The sequence below is a fragment of the Homalodisca vitripennis genome, chromosome X (genome assembly GCF_021130785.1).
Source record: "Homalodisca vitripennis isolate AUS2020 chromosome X, UT_GWSS_2.1, whole genome shotgun sequence".
Taxonomy (NCBI): domain Eukaryota; kingdom Metazoa; phylum Arthropoda; class Insecta; order Hemiptera; family Cicadellidae; genus Homalodisca; species Homalodisca vitripennis.
This window is the reverse complement of record NC_060215.1, coordinates 29,198,215-29,212,202: the sequence shown is the minus strand read 5'-3', so window position 1 is coordinate 29,212,202 and position 13,988 is coordinate 29,198,215. Positions and strand designations below refer to the sequence as shown.

Here is a 13,988-nt window from a genome sequence, read left to right as displayed (position 1 = left end):
AAGAATTCGTGTAAACTTTAAAGACTTCCTTATTATACTTTTAGTTGATATCATATAATATAATAATTTTTTTAAATTACTTTAGTATTATTTTTTATTTTATGTACATATTTAAATTTTCCTAGGTAATTTTGTTTGATAATTATAAAATCCACACCGACAGTAAAAAAAATTGGTCTATTTATTATTATTAGTTTTTCTTCTTTAAATATAATTATTTATATTTATGTTTTGATTACACAAAATAGAAACATTATTAAATAGCCTACTATATGTTTTATTGATGAGACTAATATATGTAGGTTATATACATAAACAAAAAAATCCCACGAAAACCTAGTCACACTTCTCCGTAGCGGAAACAGATTATATTTACTGAAAATAGAATTTCTCTTTCCGAAAAAGGTCCCAGTACACAATACAGTGTTACATTGCAGTAGGCCTTTAACGACATGCAGTATAAGTGGGGTTTCACGACGAGAACTGTAATAAAACTTAATTGTTGAACGGCGAAACAACTTTTTCTCTCACAAGGACATAACCTTTTTCAACCAATTACAGATTTATTCCGTTATTTTCAAATAACAACAACGCATTTAATATATATAGCCACTTTATAGGAACATCGTTACTATGTTCCTTAACTAAATGATCCTAAACCTTTTTAAATGCTAATCAGTTTCTCCCTGACGAGGTAAATCCCTTTTTCAGCCAAACCGCACCAGCCTGACACTGAAATTAACTGAAACACTCACGATGGCCTTTAAGTAAGACTACAGTGCGGTGCGGAGTGTAGTTCATGGTTATATTATAGTGTAGTAAGCCTGTAGCTACGTGCAGTGTAGTACCAACTACGGCTAATTTTAATTTTCACCAGGAGACTGTAACTTCTAGCGGATACGGACTCACAAGTATAAATATAACCTACTCGCGTCATGTTACACCTGAAATTATACTGTTTATTAAACCGGATCCTAAACCTAAAGTGTTAATCTGGTTACGTGTTTTCACAATTACAATATTACTGATCATCTCATTAAGTTTTACAACATATATCGTTAACGATAGTGTTCGTCAGTCCTGTTCACAGTAAAATGAGTTGCTAAAAATAAATTTAAAAAAGAACGTTTGATAAAATAGTTGTACCACGTGACACAGTTGTAACACCTTTATCGACTGAAACTTCAGTCTTTTGTTCTTTATTCTTTCAGCCTATACTCTAGACGACAGGATTGCTGCATGGCTTTCAATTATCCATCAAAATGGCGATTCTCTCTAAATACATGTTTCAGAGCATTTTTTAAAAAGACTTTGTTGTTGTTCAAGAAAATAGTTTTTGGCTCATCAAGTTCGATCTCACCATTCTGAATTAAATTTCTAGGTCCACTTTTGAAACATATATTTCACGTCTAAACTTGCATGGACTGTTAATTTTTAATTTTCAAAAATATAACATTGCTGCCATTTTGTTCTGGATTGTCCAATTTATATTTTCCCTTTCATAAATAAGCCTTCTAACTGATTTGCGACGACCTATTATTACATTAATGATACTTCACGACTTGCCTCACTGGACGATCCCTGACAAGAGTTACTTATAGTATACAATATTAGTTTTTAGGTCTTGTATGGATTCAGGTTTTAATTGTATTATTATAAGATTACTATATTTCCATACATCGAATTATGCTTGATATAGCTTTGTTTTAGGCTATGTACTATGCTAAATTTTGGTATGTTTTTGAAATTTTTAGTGTACAAATAATAATATTTTTTTAAATAATTGTATAAAATTGCAACAAATTTTGGTACGTCCCACCATTTTTCAAAACTAAAAAAATACCTAAGTATAAATTGACTATTAATTTATTTATTGTTTTGTAGTGCATACAATTCTCTACATTTTTGCAAAATTTAGTGTATTAATATTGTATTGTTTGAAAATTTTTGAAAATAATCGTAGCCATAGTAGCAAATTTAGCCTTTCGTGTATTATTTGTGGTTTTTACAATATATATATATATATATATATATATATATATATATATATATAATTATAATATATATAATTATTCTTCAAGAGAACCTGGATATTATTATATATTTTCTGAAACCAGATAAAATGAAGAATAAATCGACAATGTCATACTTTACCAGGGGCAGCCCCACCACTTAATAATAAATAAAAAAAATAATTTTATTTATGGTTTATGCATAATGTTATTATACCATAATTATCTCCACATTTCCTGAAAAAAATAATGTTTTACACATGTAGGTTATAGTAAACATTTATATTTTTTATGTTTTAAGTATGGGTACAAAACATTAAAAAAGTTCTACCATCTGAGGAAAAAATGACTGCCAGTTCGAGGGGTTAATAAATACTATATTGTATCAATATTTTAAATGAATATTAATAACTAACTAATCTGTAAAATACGAAGTATCAAAAACGCGTAAAATAACACGTGATGTGCAAAAATAATAATTCGTAAAGTCGAAATTTGATATCAGAGAAAAGCGACAACACGTGTCGTAGAGTTGTCTCTGTAAAAACGATCAATTCTGAGAATTCTCCAATCAAGTGATATCCGTGTGTTACTGAGGAGTCGCTCGTTACCCATCGTATCGTTAGCCGCTACCGGTGCTAATAGGGCCTATTCCCCAACACTTAAATGTGCTTCTGTCTTCACACCTTAGCTGTGCTCACACCTCAATTATTGAGTTGTCACTTGCTGTCCATCCAATCATTAGCACCATTGAGGTGATAGGGCACGTCCTCAATGCACTTTATTGTGGTTCTGCCTTCAACTTACTTGTGATTTCAGCTCAATTACTATGCTGTCACGTCCAAGACTAATTATTCGTTGCAGATAATCCTGTTTTGCTTTATTTGTTAGAGTCGGATAGTACGTAATCGGAAGTATTATTTTTTTATTGATCTCAGTTTATTTTTAGCCAACCAACTTATTTTTATTTAGCGCCTCGACTAAGTTGCATCATACGTATCGTATTTTGCAGCGTATCGTTAAAGTTTCCAGTCTTATCGGATTTTGCGGAATGAAAGCGAAATTTTTATGCTCAGATATGCATTATATAAGCAAGGTTGTCGGCAAGGGCGTAGCCAGTGAGGGGGTCCAAGGGAGCCGGACCCCCCCAATTTTCTATTTCTTTTTTAGTAAACGATTATTATTATTATTTAAATAATTCAGTATTACTGACATGTACTGCTGAAACATAGTTCTCAAAAAGAAACGGGTCAAGAAATGTTTAAGGAACAAAATGGGGCCTTACCCTTTGCCCACTACAGGAAAATATCAGTTGTATATACCCACCACCAAATGTTTCCTGGCTACGTTCTTGATTATCGGCAAGGTATGCGACACCCTTCTGGTATGTAAAAAATAATACTATTATCTGATTATATTTTATGACCTTTACCAATACCTACATAAAATTAAAATACTGCAACTTAAGTAATTTAAGATTAATTAGTTTTAAAGTAATACGCTCAGACAGATATAGAAATAACGGAACTGTCAGGTTCCTGCTTTTAAACTTATTTAATATGAGGATTGTTAATAAGGGCCGTACTATTAGATATGAGGTGATAAACCATGAAGCTTATAAGGGTACTGCGTTTATTACGCGTTCGAGAGTTCGAGAGGCGAATCATCGAGTAATTTCTATCATCACATGAAATGCATCTATTCTTTTGGGAATATTTATGATGAAAACGTACCTCTCTTGATTCTCAGTGCTGTGGAAATGCTGGTCCACGGGCGAATATAACACAATTCCGAGTTTGTAAACAACATGGTGACGCCTATACCAAGTGACGCTCTTAGTATTCCGGTTAGATCAATAAATAAAAGGTTTATGGTTTTAAGTAGTCTATATATCTAATATTTCCCTCCAGATTCATAAAATACCAGATGTTTATCAAATATTATTTTATCCCTCGCCAATTTACGCTCTCGGACGCTTGTAAATTTGCTAACGTTTGATGGTAGGAAACTTTTGAAATTACTGGATAGTAAGTAACCACTGTCTCTAAAATGGTTATGACTAACGAGCTATGAGTCATCTAGTTTCAACTTTTTTCGATTGTAAGATTAATCTTTTCTACTTCCTATCATTAAGATATACGTGATTAACAGCTAAAACATTAAAAGCTTGGAATACCTCCTTCACTTAAATGGTCGAAAAAGTAAGGTTTGGTTGCAAACCCAGATAGTTATAGATATCAGGTTATAATAGCAGATATATCGTGGTATTAAGTGTTTCTGCTGCTGTTTGGGTAGCAACACCGAGAGTAACACTGTAGTTAGTGTCCGTAATTCACGTAAAACCATATAATTCACTTATCAGAAAAGAGCTAGGAAATGCATAGAATTCTCTGAAAGCACTATTTATACTCCGAAAAACACGTTATTTTAACAAAACCATTTTGTTGTGTAACCTATTGTGAATACAAATTTCTTCGTAATTTGAATTAAATTGTATAATTTGTTTGAATTTCTAATAAAATAAATACTACAATTTACTCGGTAAATATAATATTTGTACCGTGTCAATTTTTAGTTTCAAGTAAAATCTGGTTAGCCCATTACAAGTAATCTTTTATCTAACACTTTCCTAAAACCATCTTTTCGTACATATAAAAAACACAAAATAAATTGGAACTGCGATCGATGCATTGAGCTTTGATGAGAACACAAAGATAACAACCCTTATTACAAAACCAGAAAGATCACAAGGTTCTGTTGATAAACCAGACAAGTCACAAGGCTTTGCAACAAAACCAGATAGATAAAACATTTTAAAAACTTGTTAAAACGCTGTTTTTATGCTACAACAAATGATTTTTTTTATTTTATGTGTTGTTAAAGATGTATAAAAATGAATCTCCTTAATGTTCTCACTCAAATAGGAACGTCTACCAATTTATACCTCGATGTAATGTGCTTAAATAAAATTATGTGTACACCAATGATACAAACTTCCTGCTACCCTATCAAATGATAGCCGTTTCATCATGAAATAATAGTAAAACGAGTTCTGATAAAACAATTTAAAACATTAAATGTTTTTAATTTACTTTGCTGTATCGCAAATGAAAGGAGTTATCATATCTGGATCGATAAGATTACGCCAATAATTCCACGAAACCGGTTTTGTGATTATTAGTTTTAGGGAGTGGCCGGATATTCCTGATAATGAAAATAAATAGCTAAATGCTGAAAAACTACTTCTGTTTCAGGATGATTGGATGTGAATCGTGGTTTCAGACACAGTTCATTTTGTTTTCTAAAACCCCTGCTTTGACCGGCAAAGATTCCAGTAAAAATATTTTACTTGATACTCAAATCGGTTGTCTTTTTAAATATTACGACTTGGAAACCTTATATTATTTGATTTTAATATAATGTTCTTGATTTTCCATTTAAAAGTGGAAAATCAAATGCATAGTAGAAACAGAAGCCCCGTAATTTCGAACACATAGATCCCAACTATAGTGATGGTAAAGGGTCGCCGCGGGAACTAAGTATTAGTCTCTAGAGGATTGCTGGCTTATATCCTAGTATACACTAAAGGATGAGGATGAGGTCTCACGGGGATCCCTAATCCTGTACTCCTTCCTACTTGGATGGGCTAATATTCTACCACATGGCTGACCTTCTGTTTGCTATTTCTCATACACATTTGACATAAAGATCGAACATTCTTGAACCTAGTTCATTCTATAATAAACAAAACGTCACTGTTTGGCATTCGATGGCCCGTCACATATTTTTACATTCAAACAATTAATTGTTGAATCATGTTATAAAACTCTACCAATGATTGGGGAGAACATCCTCAGTTATAGATCCAGAGTGGAAGTCGAGTATCTTCTCCAGCCTTCGTCAATTTTAGAGGTATTCATTTGACTTCTGGAAGTAAGTTTTACTTTCCCATTTTGCCAAAAGTGGGGGATGAGGATGAACACAACATTTTCAAATTGCAACCTCATCTTGTGACCCGCCATATTAAAATACACAAAAACTAAATCCAACCCAATTTGCAATAATTAAGTACCTTGGCTATGTAATAAAACATAAACGTTTCTTTCCAGTTCCAAAAGGAATTAGAATTAGCTTTTTATGGAAATGTTTAACCATGGAAATGGTTTCTTTTTTTAACCTCTCGTGTTTATTTAGGCAAACGGTAAAAAAACATTTAAAACAAAACTATAGGTAATCATATAACACCATTTAAAGCTTTGAATGTTATTTTCAGTAATAAAAATGTTAATATGTGATTTATAAGTTATTTACAAAGCATATTATCTGCTTTATTTGATTACTCCTTTATTTTCCTTCTATCTTTTTGTTTTTCCATTCATTTATTAACTAAGAACCTTTCTCAGATATCAAAACGGGGTACCTAACATTCCCATGCTACCCCCCTCCCCACCCTTATCACCACCACCATCAATGTCAAGTAGATGATACACTAGATTATTTATGTTTGCTTATAGACGATGTCGGTGTTATCACAGTCCATGAAATTTCCCATATCACAAATACATCTCTTAAAAAGGCAGCAATACTAATTCGCTGCCAAATTTTAGACTTAGACTACAAATTTGAATTTCTTCATTTAAGATTTGGATCTCTAATCTTAGATTCGGCAACTAAATGTTTATTACTATCTTTTGCAAAAAATTCAAGATTCGATAATTTGTGTAGTATCGTATTTTTTATTCTATGGCTATTCGAATTTGAAGAAACTTTACAGCTGTAATTACATTCGTAATAATATAGAAATTTATAATTTAGGCGAGGAATTTTAATTACACGAATATAACTCTCAGCACACCATAGGAAATCCTTTGGCCAGTAGTAAAATAATTACTGTGTTACGAAATAACAACTTATGAATTATGGGTTTAATTAACAATTTAACTAAAAACTAGGTCCTATTAATAATTTTGGCCGTACACAAATCAAATCACACACTTAACTGGTTTCAAATTAGTACAACACATTTTGAACCGTAGATTTTAGTTTATTTTCTCTTTATTTATTCCAAATGTAAGGTTAGACTGTTTCCAACATTTCTCAATTTCCCGAAAAAAGATTATCCATCCAGGGCGAATCCAACATTAATATAATTTTTTAATATTCAAAAATTATTCAGATGTAGCATCACGCTTTCTACCCACTGTTGTAAATATAATTAGGAATTGTTTTAACAGTTTCAAATTTTAAATTTTGTTTGTTTTAGGACGGACGCATCGACTAAAACAAAAAAGTAAGTGGCGTTAACCCGTGTCTTTTTGTTTGTCTGTTTGTTTCTCTGTGTGTGAATGGTTCAGTTTCCATAGCTGTTATTTATATCGATGTCTTTTAGATTTCTTGTATGGACCGACTTGTGCGTCATTGTTCCGACTTCTATCGATTGTTTGTACCGAGTTTATAAAACTTAGTATAACTGTTAGAGTTGCTTGCGTCAGTATGTTGTAGATTTGTTTGTCTTCCGCCCTAGATAAGGCCAAACATGTGTTCGTCAAAGAAAACATGCGGCTTTGCAGCTATACAAAAGCTACTGCAAATCAGAAATGAATAAAGTGTGATGTATTGTAAATTCCCAAGCAAGCTTTCTCATCGTTTTCTGAGGAGATGGAGAACCGTAAATGAGATCATTAATTGTTAACCGTGAACGATTTTAAGGATGAGATTTCCATGTGGCTGAGAAAAAAGGTGAAGTGTAGTTCTTGAGACATTGATGTAACGACGTTTCTTTAAGAACTAAGAATTTTGATTTTAGTCCCGTAAGAACAACGATAACCTCATGCACTTTTACCTATATGACCGTATAACTGCGAGCCTCGTGTAAAAATATGCTTAATACATATCCAAACCCTTCTGAGGTGTTTTGCAAATTGTATAATTTACTAACTCCTTAAGAACTGAACTTCACTGATTATCAAATTTACACCGCCCATGACTTCATGAAGACACTTTGAAACGCAATCACTGATAAGATATTATCCTACATAAAATGTTTTTTGGCATGAAAATATATCAATCTTCTATTAACACAAGTTAGTAACCTGTATATCTACAAACATAAGTACATGTTAGCTGGTCCGTTTTTTGGTATTAAGTGATAAAAATATTGGTAAATGGCGTCCTAAATACTAACATATCACAATACCATACTAGAATATTTCAAATAGTTTCAAATAGGATGGTATGATGTCCAATGAGATATTTCACGTGTACCAAACGATTCTATAAGGCGTATTTGAAGCCCTACGTCATCATATCTCTAAATATGGTGGTTCCCACCTTCTACTATATAGTGCCAAGAACAAGTTTTTATTCCGAATACAATCGCTGGAATGTAATTTTCACACAATGTTAACTAAGGTTGTGTACTATCAGTGTACGTTGTGTTCATTTAAAACAATGTTAAGTCACAGCCCTTCAAGGAATATTTTCTTTGAAAAAGAAAAAAAAATGTTCGTTTCGAGAGAAATTGAAGGCATATAGAAAAGTTTTTGGAGCCACACTCAGAGAAAAGAGTTTTTTAAGATATGATTATGAAACTTTACAGTACGTATATTAAATATGACAGAAGGAAATGGCACATTTTTTAAATAAATGTATTCCCCTTAGGTTATATTTTTGTGCAATACATTTAAATCGTATAAGATTGAAACATGTAAATAAATCATAAATCGTTCAAAACAGGTCATGTTTTTCAACCATAAGTTGTATACATAATTGGAAAAATCATATTCTTATTCCTATTCAAATCATATCCTAAAAAATCATATCTCATCCCTCCAACATTCCTACATTGAATGCCCAATTATTCCTAGAAAAATATGTTTGTTTTGACGTGACAACGTCTTAAATTAGGTTGCGGCTCGGAGTCACTCATGAAAAAGTGTAACGCCCGGTAACGTTACGATGCCCGTCCAGTGGGTCCGCCGCACGGGATCCGCACGGGATAAAGCAGATAACTGTGGGTCCGCCGCACGGGATAAAGCAGATAACTATGTTTATTCGTGACAATGTGGAGTGCTTAGATTCGTCAATTACAACAATAAAGGTAAATAATTGTACACTGATATTTCATTGTCGTAAACTATGATTGATTGATTAATTGTTAGATTGACACAAAAGTTGAGAAACTGAGTTTATAGGTTATGTCATACTATTGACAAATGTTGATAGTGTTAAGTAAATTATTAGTTTAAATCACTCTGCAATCAATCGTAATTCAGTCGATTTTTTATTCAGGAAAGTTTTGTTAAAGAGCTTGTCACTCTGAAATTAAAAAAATAATTAAAATTCTATTGTACCATCCTACTTTCTGTTACTTTCCACGATCACCACGAGAGTGAAGTGCATATTTTCTATAATTTGTCTTGTTTACAGAAATATTCTTGTCCTGATCTTCGATTGAACTTTATTTATAGTTTATTAACGTATTTAATCTTTTAATAATTGTAATATTAATTTTAAAGCTTTTCAATCCGTTCGCTGATTGATTTAAAATCTTTTAGTAAAAAGTTTCAGTATGTCCATTTGTCCTGAACGAACCAAATCAGATTTATACATAGTAAAGAAATGTGATGATCCAATTTTCAACTAAAAACATTTAATTTATACCTAGAAATGACGTACTCTGTAATGGGGTTTCATGGTTCGTAATAGACGTAATGATTACAGTGTACAGCTCTTTCATAGAAAAGTCTATTTTATTTTTGCTCCTTATTTGTATGAAGCATTGTTGCTTTCACTGAGCATTAAGTGACGTGCATACTCCACAAAGACAAGACTGACAATTTCGCAAGGTTCTCCCCTGACCAACTGCTTATCTTACCTCCCCCTCCCCCCCACTCGTGCGTGCGTGTGTCCAATAGTTCTATCAGACTATTGCCATAAATATGCCATAAATTATCCCGGCATTTATTATATTATAACTGTAGATATTTGAAATAAGTATAAGCATAACTAAATAAAGTAAAGTTTACACACTAACCTTTTCCCTTATTTGAAATAAGTATAAGCATAACTAAATAAAGTAAAGTTTACACACTAACCTTTTCCCTTATTTGAAATAAGTATAAGCATAACTAAATAAAGTAAAGTTTACACACTAACCTTTTCACTTATTTGAAATAAGTATAAGCATAACTAAATAAAGTAAAGTTTACACACTAACCTTTTCACTTATTTGAAATAAGTATAAGCATAACTAAATAAAGTAAAGTTTACACACTAACCTTTTCACTTATTTGAAATAAGTATAAGCATAACTAAATAAAGTAAAGTTTACACACTAACCTTTTCAGTATCACTTCCAGTATTGGTAGGCCTGATTGTAGGACTGTAGGTCCACGCCTAGTTTGACGAGGGTGGCTGACGTCACTTTTCTGCAGGGTAGGACAGTTAGTCCACGCCGACACCTGCGGACTAACTGTCCTCCTTTTCAAAACTGACCTGGCCGTGAATTAGTTTTTCTACCTGCACTTATTCTTTATTCTGGTCAGTGATGCCTCCACTACATTCGCACAGCGTACTGCTAAAGCAGTAAATATTAACAACAGTTTACTCAAGCTATCTGATATGAAGTGGATTACTAATAGGGGTTATACCTTAACGAATTCCATATAGCATTATATTACTTTCTGATTAATTTGGCATTGTCCTAATGAATCATAAACATCTACAGTAAGTTTGTATGAGTTATTCCTTATATTGGACTATCGTTTGTATAATACTGTATATACCAGTAGACACGTTACTCGTAGTACACGTTAATTGCAATGGATGGTTTATTGTTTTATTAACATTGTTAATAGTTAAAATAACCATTTAGTTCCTATCTAATATATCATTTTTAAAGTTGTACCAAATTAAGTTAAATAGATACGAAGAAAAAATATTTTATTACCTTAAATAGTGGCTCTTGGCATATAATCCAAACAGTAAACAAAAAATCTGCCTACACAGACATACTAACTTACAGACAGGAGGGGGGTGGCAGATTGGCACTGTTACAGATTAAATAATGTGGGGTGAGGGTTTAGAAAGCCTGGCTACACGATGACGGAACATCACATCACGTCACGCCACGTCGCGTCACGTCACGGAGTTGTAAGGATGCTCTCGAAACCTATCAATCTGGATGTGACGTAACGTTGTAGCAACCTCCATAAGATTCAGTTTAGTCGGGATGGAGCGTAGCGTGGCGTGACGTGACGTGACGTGACGTGACAAGCCGTGTAGGCATCACATCCGTAGAGTAACGGTCGACTGCCATCGGGGGTGTGCTTGGCCAGCGTTGGCTTATAAATTTACATAATACTATTTGCCATAAAATAGCATAAAACGAGTAAAACAAGAAAATACTGTTTCCTTCACATTAATATTTTCACATCCCGCAAGTGTTTTTCATGTCTACTGTACACTACATTAGTCTCAAATTATTAATCATACTGTATTCGTGTACTTAGAAAGAAAACAGTGCAACGTAATTTAGTTGATTATAGGAAATAACATACATGTTATTAATAACTAAATTCTTAGTAAAATTAAACTAATATAACTAATCCTTATTTTATTTCAAAAGAGTTAATATACGTTTCAAAGAAGCAATAGTCTACAGTAGATTATTAAATCAATAATTGTCTTTCAGAAATAATAAAAAACGATCTAAATGTATGTATGTAAATAACAAATTAATTATAAATGATGAAACTTCCATTATTGTGTTATACTTTTGTAACGTTTATATACAACTTTAGACCTAACATTTCTTAACAAAATTTCGACATACATGTTATAGATTGAAAGAATTATTATAAATAATGCTGCAGAAAATAAATATAAATTTTTCTTATTGATAAAATCGGGAATAGAAATGTTATATTTAAAAATCAATTAGTTTGGGGCTCATTTCTTTACTGCTCAGCCTCCCAAATGGTTCCATGCCGTGCCGTGCCGTGCCGTGACGTGACGTGACGTTCCGCCTCCCTGAAGCCTGGCTTTGAGACACCAACACGTAATTGCGAATTTGCCACAGTTCCATTTATTAGGTCGACCAACTATTATTAACTCAATGTTAGGTCCTGTTTCCAGTAATAAAAGGCAGGCTATAAACATTTACTTACCCAATTTAAAATTACCGAGTAAAACAATACCCCATACAATTACAGGGAGTGTTTATTTTTTCACAAATAATATGAGCAGCGGATGGATAAGACATGAGGGCATCATATACGTCACAAACAAATGGCCGCGCTAATTCTGCCCCCTCCCCTTACAGCTCAAGGTCGAAGTGCAGTCTGCAGTGATACAGTGACTGTACAGGTGCGGGCTTGTAGCCAGGTTGATAAAGTTAGTGATAGTGCACTTGCGGGAAGATGCCGTTCGTAGCTCGCCGATCACCCACCAGGATGTTTTCCCCTTACAGCCAAGTTACTTCTAAACGGTAAGATATTCTAATTGGTCCAACTCTTTTAAATCACGATATAATACACTTTCATGTTATTATGTGAACATTTTCAAGCGTAGGAAACTGTTGTTTCGTTTTATTCGCAATCCACGTGCAAATGAATTAGAATCAAACGAATATGCATACATTGCATCAAAATAAACAAATCTATATTGTATCGTGTCGCACAAAAAACATAATGATTATAAACAATTATACGAATTACCTTTGCTATACGCTTATTAAAAATAATTCATATAATATATAATAGTTTTATAATTTACAGTTAACTTAACGTAGTAAACTAACCTCAAATTAGTGGATTTACATCCGGCTAAAACAGCTGATAGAATGATCTGAACTGTTTTTAACGGTGAAATTAAACATTTGTGCCGCTATAAGGCCACTGAAAGTTAAACGTTCAGTTTCTTAACAGTTAACTCTCATTTATTATTCCTTTGTCTGATTTACTGGTGTTTATTTCAATTGTTTATTTAGGTATAATTTATTTTAGTTGTTGATTTGGGTATAAATGTATTTTAGTCTCATTACATTTAAACTTGCTTCGTGTCTAACGAAGCTACGCATTACTAAGTATTCTTTATTGTATTGAGAATTTATTATTATGTCCTATCTGTTTTAAAATTCACTGAAAGCAGTGATGGATATTAAATTGTTTACTTATTAGGATACGTAACTATTTATTATTGAATCATTTCCTATTTATGGTTTTTGGTGGTATTTGTTTTGTTTTGAAATCTTTTCTACAGTATCTCGTATTAAAACTTTATAGGTTAGGTACGAATAACTTGAAACATTTTAAAATTATCTATAATGTACAACTGTGTAATTGATTCATGGAACTTATGTTGGTATTTAACAACTTGTAAACTTGATTTAGATTAACTAAATTAATAAGTTATTTTATATTAGCTGATGTGCTAATTTTACGTACGGACTTGTGTTAAAATATCATGTAGGGTAAATTTTACAAAATAGACATTTTTTACGAACCGTACGTAATTTTAAGGGTGAAAACGTAAAACAATTACTAGAATTTATATGAAAACCATAGGGTTTAGCTTCAAGTACAGTATTCATTGCTACAGTACAGTTGATAAATACCTTCTAAAGGCAATACTTTATAAGGAATCTTAAATTTTCTATTTGTGTGATATTTAAAGTAAGAGTGTGTACATGAATCTCGTTTGCTTAACTTGCACGTTGATATCTGTTATCCACAAATAATTAAATACATATTAATCATGAAACTTTAACCACTCTCCCAAAGGTTTAGAATTAATTTCTGGAAACTCGCAATTCAACTCCCCCCACAACTTTTCATTTTTTGCCAAGAAAGTTTAGCACTGAACGGTTTTTAAAGGATTATTAAAGTGCGTCTTATATTTTCTCCCAACTTTATTATTAATAACTTTATCATATTATTTTAAAAATAATGAAGGAGTATGAAATCAACTAAAACT

General features: G+C 32.3%; 1 protein-coding gene across 11 annotated transcripts in view; it reads left to right on the top strand.

The window, feature by feature from the left end:
* The window catches only part of LOC124368861 (ELAV-like protein 3), a 138,956-nt gene that overhangs the window by 71,605 nt on the left and 53,363 nt on the right, over window positions 1-13,988 (top strand). For 4 of the 11 annotated variants that reach the window (XM_046826318.1, XM_046826315.1, XM_046826316.1 and 1 more), the window contains exon 1: window positions 12,352-12,501. The exons of 4 other annotated variants lie outside the window; for them this stretch is intronic. In XM_046826318.1, the coding sequence (XP_046682274.1) occupies window positions 12,434-12,501 (68 nt within the window). In that variant the 5' untranslated portion in view covers window positions 12,352-12,433. Of the gene's footprint in view, window positions 1-7,275; window positions 7,303-12,351; window positions 12,502-13,988 lie in introns of those variants that run through there. 3 more of the 11 variants (XM_046826314.1, XM_046826320.1, XM_046826322.1) reach the window with 1 other exon arrangement.